Source organism: Protomyctophum parallelum, assembly GCF_964188405.1.
Source record: "Protomyctophum parallelum genome assembly, chromosome: 13".
NCBI classification, from domain to species: Eukaryota; Metazoa; Chordata; class Actinopteri; order Myctophiformes; family Myctophidae; genus Protomyctophum; species Protomyctophum parallelum.
Window position 1 is genome coordinate 35,441,115 of NC_139708.1, and position 9,129 is coordinate 35,450,243.

Sequence of the window (9,129 nt, forward strand, 5' to 3'; positions counted from 1 at the left end):
TTCATTTCCCGCAGACAACACGCCCGTCGGCGTATTGCTGCCTCCCACTGTTGGTGTTAAGTATTGTATTGGCAATAGAATATGAACATCACTGCATTCACTCAATGCCCACTAGTGCAGTGATGTTCCAGTTCCAGTTCCACAGCTCTGAGCGAGCAGATTCCTCATAGAAATGCAGGATATGCATATTCCTCTCCTCCATTGTGTATTTGGAGTGCTCCATTTTCACATTTTCTTATTTTCTGCACTCTCACAGTCCATCTTCATGTTTCCCAACCAATGTGAGACAACACATGTCAACCTGGTCATGACCACCTGCTCCCTAGCCCTGAAACATGACTGTCATAATCATGATGCTCGTGAAGTACGAGCGTCATGTGAAGCATGGCTACCTGCTCCCCAAAGAGTGATGAACGCTCCACAAACACTAATTTGAATATGGTTTAATAAAACGGTGAACCTTCCTTTCATCCCACACAACTTATGCTTTACTGTTTCGATTAAACTAACATGGTTAATAGTTTGAAGTTACAATGGGTGCAAGCAATGGGGGAAGGGGGAAAGTCAGATAAAATGAATGATCAAATATCTAAATACTGAATTTAAACACTGTCTGGGGTGTTCACAAAAGACTCAGGAGTAGGACCCTATACGATAAAATGTCAACTTTTTCTTTTTTAAGTGATTCATCCCTTTAATATATATATTTAACTATATAATTCAAAGTGCTTAACGAAAAAATATTTTTTGTAAATAACCAAGGGTGTGCAGTTGATATGTCCCTATAGTAATCCTACTGTACATAAGAATCAATTAAAGATTGTGCCGTGTCAGACAAGCTTACATAATACATTTTCTAATCTCTTACATGTACTTAAATAAATTAACCATACATAAAACATAAAATGATTCAAGTCATTTATTCTGAACATTTGCATGACCACTGACAAAGACATTCTGGACGGAAGTTACATTAGTGCATATCGGAAGGTATCCTAGGCGGTCATTCAAAAACAGTGTGAACTACATACTGCTCTCATTCATGCATTTAAATAATTCCGAGTGATTAGGACATGCCATTGATCAATTCAATGGGTGTCCTCTCCCTGAGGGAAATGAAAATACTACAAAGTGTGTGAAATGTACAATTTTGTAATACATTTTTAGTGGCTCGGCATCAATGATGAGACTATAATAGCCGTATCATTGTTCAGCTTGAAATGTTTGGTATAACTATGGGACTACGGCATCAGTGAACACATTCTAAATGTGATGTGTGCTTCCATAACATGTTTGACACATGCCATAAATAAAAGAACAAAAAGGTTGGGGGGGGGAAAACCCATCAAATTACTACCTAACCAAATGTACACAGATATTGCATAAAATAACTACCAGAAAATAAATTAAGTTAATAAATTAATACAAAACACACGTCCTGAAACAAATAAAGTATCAATAACTTAAATAAGAAAAAGGAAAAAACTAAAAACAAAGTGTGCTGCTCCGCACTCACATTTACAGACAGTTCCCACCTGGCAAACAAAAAAGTGACAGCCTCATTTTATTCCAGTGTTAGCGTACCAACGATTAAATGTACAGTATATCGCCTCCGTTACTCGTCAGTGTGTTATGGAATTCCAACCCAAGTAACAACTATGCACCCAATGGCTTTCACATCACAACCTGAATGAAAAGGATTAGACTTAGAGGAACAATGCAGTGGAGGGTTCTTAGTGCATGTTGTTAACAGCAGGGATAGGGCTTTAGGGATTTAAAGCCCTGTTGGTGACTGACGGACGGGGCTATTCCTCATATTAAAACAAATAAAATTCACATAACGTCTTCCATGTGCCCTGTAATTTGCCATATTTGCCTTTAAGAAATTTCAAAAACGTTCTCTTTTGTAAACATAATGGAAGCCATTTGTATTTCGACGTCTTTGTTAGGTCAACAAGTCAGCCACATCCAAATGACTGATGAGGCTTTTTGAGACATTTATGGCAAATCCATGCTATTGCTATAATCAAGATCGTCCTTTTTATTTCATATTGCTAGGCTCCACCAAGAACACTTGTACATTCATTCTCCCATGCTGTACCATGCCATTAGTCCTTGTACACCGTCTGTTGGCCGTTTCCTCTCTCGTCATGCATGATATGCCTCCTGACGTGGATGCGCCGGACACGCCTGTCTCCTCCGCTAGCACCCTCTTCTTCTGATTGGCTCGAGTCTAAAAGGGCCAGACCTCCAGGACCTGATCCTCTACCATTTTCATAGATGAGGATGTTGAGGGTTTCTTCAAAGATGCGCGCCTCAGGAAACTCAACCTAAATAAACCCACACAGATTCAGAAAGAAATGTGAGCCATTGTTTTTCCCTTTTCTACACGCCTGCCTACCTACACTACGGTGCGCTAAAGCTTTATGTATGTATGTATTTGTATATTGTCTTTATCTGTGTACTGTACGTCTTATGTATCTTGTCTGTATGTTACAGGAGATGGATGAGAGCTGTGATACAGATATTACAGAACAGAGACAGATGACTGCATCTCATAATGTACGCTGTGAAATGTGATGTTCATCTGAGCAAACCTGTTAAGATATTCACAACCCCTAATTGCAAATGAACTTCATTTGGTCCTTTGAATTGGTTGGTGACAAACAAATGCATTGTTCTGAAAGAAAGTGTATCCTGCTGCTTACTTTGGTCTGTTTCTTCTCTGTTGCATACACTATGGAGGTGCAACAAACTTCAGCAATTTTGCGGCCTTCACCGTAGAATGACCAACAGCAGATCTCATCCCCCAGCACATCCTTCACAAACAGAACTCTGCCATTAAAGCGCAGCCCAAGCTTGTCAAACAGCTCAATATTCTTCAGCAGGTTATCATCAGAGTTACTGGAAATAGAGAAAACAAGAAAGACCAAGGGGTTATCAGCAGACACTTAAGTCATTCTAATCTACATCAAAGCAGTGCAATCTTATACAGGTGAAAGCCAAATGGATAGACAAGAGTGTCTGAGCCATCCATCTTCAGCCTCAATTCTTACCTGGTGTAAGAATATTTGTTGTTTCCCCTATTGTTCTGCAGTTTTACGACAGGCTGTGGAAAGAGGAGGAAACAAATACAATGTTTAGTTGTTGGTCAGTTACAATGTTAACGGATGTTAATATTTGCAAATGGAATCCATAATCTCTGGGATGACCAATCTTAAAATGCAGGTGAAGGCCACATCCGTTTGTCAGGTCATAAATCTCTTCTGGATGCACAGATATTTTCTTGAAGGTGTACAATATTGAACATTACTAATATTGAATATTACTTTGAACCAAAAATGACAAGAATGCAAATTTGATGGATCAGTTTAGAACTCTACCTACCACCATGTCAGGAAAGGGACAGGGCAGGCATACAGAAATGCAAATAAAACATAATTCTTATTATGTCATCTTTTCATCACCTTGCTCATCTGAACCCCAGAACTAAATATCCTGGCTATCACATATTAAAATTGGGTACTGGGAGGACCGGACAGCCGATGTAACTGGCTGTGGGAAATATTTCCACTAATGGTGTAAGTCGGGAACCCCTCAAAGATAGGCACAGTCAATATTTTAATCACCATTCTGACTTAAATCAATACTTTACTAACCTAAACTGCATGTACCCACAATGGCAAAAACAAATTGCAGCCGTTTGTTGGACAAGAAAGCTTTTCTATGGCGTTTGATTGCTGTGCAAAGGCCAAGCATTGTATAACAGGGGTGCCATGCAGCATGTGTATGTATGAATCTATTGATGTCTATCCCCTCACAAGTAGACCAGTCACAGCTCACGTCACTATGAGCATGATTTCACAAACGCGAACCACCTCTGGCCACAGACGAATGCAGCATGAACTGTGTACAAAAGGTTTTAGCGTGTCGCGGGTTCGATCCCAACAAACTTTGCTGTGTGTGTCTCCCCCCCCCCCCCCCATCTCCACCCGTTTCCTGTCAAGCTACTGTATCTGCCAATAAAGGCAAAAAAGCCCAAAAATGTTATTAAAAACTACTTTGGCAAAACCTGAACATTCCGATCCTCAGTTACTTAAGATGCCCGGGGTAAAGTCAAATTTACTCACTGTCCCACGATGGTGTCCACCTTATAAAATAGCAAGCTTGTGATCTTGTCGGTCAGCTATTTTTGTCACACAACAATGCTGTGCAACAAAGTATGAATTGGGCTAAAAGACGTGGGGAAGCACGACGCGTCCACCATGCCTAGCTGCTGCGTAGAAGATGTGAAAGGCTGCAGGCTCCCCAGGCACCAAAAGTGAAACCACATCCACGAATAAAAGTCAAGGGTTAGTTGAGAGAGTGAAGGCTTATAAACAAGAACACCCTGAAGAAGACATGAGTTGAAACGGTGCAAACAGCCTCACTTTCTATTGCGTTGGTAAGTGGCCATAGCATATTATGACACCCGTGACGACCCGTCCTACCTTCACTCCTAAAGATGTTCAAACCTTACCTTCCTACAGGTTGCAATCATCCTCTGTTCCTCTTTGGCAGAGGTAATCATTGGGATGCGACACACACTTTCATAGACATCCTTTTGTTTCTGTAAGCAAATGGAGACACGTGATTGGAGTGGGCACTATATTTGTGTTAAACATTTTAAATCACTAAAAGATCTGCTAAAGTTATCTTTTAAAGCAGGCTTAAGACCTTTTCCCAGGCCCATGTTTCAATAATAAGTTTGACTTTGTGAAGCAAATTGAGTCTACCTGGTATGAAATGTGCTATAGTAAATGAGATCGACTTGGAGATCAAAGACTTCTCTAACTGTTATATAAAGGATCTCAATCAGTGAAACAGCTTTAACTTGGTGGAATTAGATATCTTTAGGCTGAATAACTGAGAGACACTTGCTTACAGTACCTGCATGGCAGTGAGGCATTGTTGGATGAGTCCCTGGACCCTGTAGTACTGAGCCTCTTTCAGAATCTCTTCTAGTTCTCTGTGCTCATCAGGAAGTGGCACTGAGCCATCTCGGAGGAAGTTCAAAACCAGTGCAAAATGTCGCCCACAACGATCCATCACTACCCATCCTAGAAGAGGGAAAGAATTGATCTAAGGCATTTGCATTCTTCTCAACTGTTTATGTTATTGCATGTGATGATACAATCCCAGTTAGTCCTGTCTGGAACCACTGCTCCATCTGTATTTTAAAACAGGATTAACTATGGTATATTGCAGGTCCGTAGTAATGTTACAGACCTAAGTTTGTCAACAAAAGAAAACATACACTCACCCTCTGAGTCTATGGTGACCTCTGTACCTCCATTGCAAATGCTCCTCAGCAAGCTATCCTCTTTGCTTAGTGTCTGAACAGTGGTACAATGCAGCGAGCCGCCGACATTCAGCTTGACATACTTGCTCCCAAGCAGACCACGTACTGTAATAACATGCTCCCCTGTGTCCTGGCAGGCAGAATGGGGAACAGGGCCAGAGACAGCGGTCATACTGCTAGCTGAGGCCTCAGCAGACATGGACTTTGAGAGTTGCTGCTGCAACACACAAGACAAAGAGATGATAAGGCTGATGGTTCAATGTGGATTTTCATGTCAAACATTACTTATTTTATAGTACAATAACAGTCATTTGATTTCTATAGCACCTTTCAAACATAATATGTTTGTCATATTATGATGCACTTTCACAATATACTGTATAATTTAAAAAAGTCTGCTTAGTGTAAAACTAATTATTTGCAGCGGCAAGCTGGAATGCAAGGCAATACCATAATTGAGCATGTGCATGTGAAAATGGGTGGAATACAAACCCTGGTGGTCCAGGTAAGGGAAGGGGGTTGGAGTTGGGTCCCAGTTGGATATGGACCCTGGTTGGTGTAAGACGCAGGCAATGGGCTGCAATTACAGATAAACAATCTAGTCAGCATTCAAACTTAACAAAAAAACAACAGTGAAGTAATTTCACTACAGCAAAGGCAAGAATCGCCTCTTCAAAATGACTTGTTCCATAGTTTAGTAGGTGCATAAAGCTACTTTTGATGTAACCTCGCATCACCAGGCTTTCCACCTCGGAAAATTGCTGTGTGATCCAGTTGGGAGCGGATGATATCTTGACTATATGTTGTAGTCATTTCATTACAAAGATTATTTATTTATAAAGATGGGCGAACTTCATTGGAGCCACTAGAGGTGAAATGGTACACAAAGCCTTCAAATGAAGTAGGCGTGGTTTGCTTCTCCCCCAACCTCCCCACCACCCTCCCCCTCCCCTCTCACAGGCCGACAACACTGACGTCGTCATGTGGAGGAGCATTGAGAGCATTATATGGCAAATGTCATGATTCCCATTTCCCAAATCAGTCTAAGACAGTTATGGAAAATTATATTATTATTAAGCATGGGAACACACATTTTATTTCACTTTAAATATGTCCATTAATTTCACGTTATAATATTCACATTCTCATCTTAAATTGAAATATGGGGCCGGACCCCCATGTGTCGTCCGTCAAATTGCAGATGGACAGAGAGAATCCTGTCTCCTCTTAAATCTCACAAGTTTATTACTTGCGCAAGCAGAGCGCGCAAGTAATAATTTCGCCCGGTCTTTGTTCATCGCGACAGCCACCCGCCATTTTATGCGTATGCCAATAAAACAGCAAATCTGTGCCTGGTTTGCTGGGACCAGATCACATAAATGACCATATGTCTTACGTCATCATTTAGAGCTAGTCATACATATACACAGTACCACGTACTCTGGTCCCAGCAGATCAGGCACAATTTGCTAGTTTATTTTACTGATTATGTATATAGTATACGTATACTATATACATAATCAGTGTAAACCACGATATTTTCGTGTTTATATGCATAAAGTAGGTAGGTAGCAAATAGTTACACCTAATAATTATACATTTCAAACGTTCCTTCACAGATATACTGAGATTTGACAGTTTACAGCGGTCGAAGGTACTTGCGCGCTCTGCTTGCGCACTAGTTGGCCATTTATGGCCTACTAGTGTGCAACAAGCAAGTATGCACTCGACAGAGTGCAGTTCTAGTTATTATTATTATTATTATCTTGGAAATATTGTGTGCCTTGTGATGATTGGGTCCAGTATTTAGTTCAGTGACCATGGAGTTAAGGAATGGTTCAGAAGCTGTGTTCACGTTCACTCTCCCATTGGAAATGAATAGACTCCAACATTTAATTCTTCCTGTCTCCTAATAATGTGTCCGCCCACCTCACTCAGACATGGGAAGTAAAGCAAAGTTGGACCCTCTCAAAAGCTGTATGCACTACAAAACAATGACTACAAACAACATGAAGATGTCATCCGCCGACTGGATCATAAACCCGAAAAAGGAATTCTACCCAGGCTATGGGTACATGGTTTTATTTGCTCTTTAAAGATGTCAGTTAATGTAGGCTGTAGGGACATAAAACTTGACAGTAGGTGGGTGCTAACTAAGAGTAGAGTAGACCACTGTTTCAATATCTGGGGACCTGACATTGATAACCACTGCGTCTAGAGTCTATCTAGCCCCTCTCGGAACCCTACATAAAGCTTTTCTAAAATGTATGCACTGGGTCTAACAAATGTCAGAAACTTCAGTAGCATTGGGTTCTGCTTGGAGGGCTAGAGTCTATCTAGACTAGAGTTAGCCCTGAAACATGACTGTCATGATGATTATCATGACAGTACGAGCGTCATGTGAACCATGGCTAATCTAGAGTAGAGTATACCATTCAGGGCTTAACACATTTTTAAGTTTTAAGTTTAATGTAAACACCACCAAATTGTTTGTATGCAGGCAAGTACACAATTTGGCTAATCCAATCAGAATAAAAACTTCTGGAAACGTATGCAATGCAAAATTGTATCTACCGGTATAATAAAAGCATTAGCGGTTAGTCACTTCCCAGTGTTTAGAATAGATCCTCTCATATAAGCTTATTTTATCATCGCCATCAGGGCTGGTCTAGCCCCTCTCGGAACCCTCCATAAAGCTTTTCTGAAATTTGGATGTCACTATCTGGGTCGTCAAAAATGTCAGAAACTTCAGTACCATTGGGTTCTGCTTGGAGGGCTACCCTACAAGCAGAACCCAATGCTACTGAAGTTTCTGACATTTTTGACGACCCAGACCATGGCGACATCCAAATTTCAGAAAAGCTTTATGGAGGGTTCCGAGAGGGGCTAGGCTGGTCCAAGCTTTCATGTTCCAATCCTTATCTCGATTCTCCACATACAGTAGCCCCTTTCGGGACCCTACATAAAGCTTTTCTGAAATGTTGATGAGTCGAACAAAATGTCAGAAACTTCAGTACCATTGGGTTCTGCTTGGAGGGCTACATACAGTAGCGTGAACAGTACCTGTTAACTGTGGTCAAAATCCTTAACAAAAAATGGTTAATGTATTTCTGAACTTACCACACCAAACATCCAAGGGATTGGCTTTAAATATACCGGTAGGTTAGAGTTTGCAGAAATTATCAATGTAAAGGACGATCCACACGGCTGCATTTAAAACACAGCTAGCTACGTACGGGTTGCTAATGTTTCATTAGCATGCCTGCTAAGTGCTAAATCTTAATCAAAGTAGTTCTATCTGTCTGTGTGCCAGGTTACCCTAACAGCAGCAGCAGCCTTCTTCAATTCGGTGGTCGTCTGCACGAAACCAGTAGCTTTCAAGTAACGAAATGCAACTAATAATTAAAAACAATCCAGGTCAACAAGACTGAAAAAATACTGATTCCCATTTCTGCTGCTACTTCTTCCGCTTCTTCTTCTTCTTCTTCTTCTATTGGATCTTTACACACAAACTACTCTACTCAGAGAAATGCATTAGTGCCACCTTCTGGGGATCTAGGAATACAGTACAATGCTCTGACTGATTTCAATGAATGTATAATATAATATAATATAATGTAATGTAATGTAATGTAATGTAATGTAATGTAATATAAGCCGCCCTCTCACTGGTTATTTAACCTGTTTTGCATTTTTAAGTGGTGCAACCACTTCATTAAGATATGTGTGCGCGGGTCGCGTCTGCCTGTGTCCCTGGGTCCCTGGCTGTGTCCGAGCACGAAAATAGC

The 9,129-nt window shown here is 40.8% G+C and overlaps 1 protein-coding gene across 4 annotated transcripts; it reads right to left on the reverse strand.

Moving 5' to 3' along the window:
* Positions 1–905: 905 nt before the first annotated feature.
* On the reverse strand, positions 906–8,801 carry kctd13 (potassium channel tetramerization domain containing 13). 4 transcript variants are annotated; one of them, XM_083780919.1, is made up of 8 exons: positions 8,660–8,801; positions 5,834–5,918; positions 5,303–5,555; positions 4,930–5,099; positions 4,520–4,609; positions 3,057–3,109; positions 2,709–2,904; positions 906–2,330 (listed from the first exon to the last, which is right to left on the reverse strand). In XM_083780919.1, exons 3-8 carry the CDS (start codon positions 5,538–5,540, stop codon positions 2,109–2,111), a joined length of 969 nt encoding a protein of 322 aa, XP_083637045.1. In that variant the 5' UTR covers positions 5,541–5,555; positions 5,834–5,918; positions 8,660–8,801; the 3' UTR covers positions 906–2,108. The 4 variants fall into 4 exon arrangements, with proteins under 4 accessions (XP_083637045.1, XP_083637044.1, XP_083637043.1 ...); XM_083780918.1 differs by having other exon boundaries at positions 5,303–5,558; XM_083780917.1 differs by having other exon boundaries at positions 8,462–8,801.
* Between the last annotated feature and the right edge of the window lie 328 nt (positions 8,802–9,129).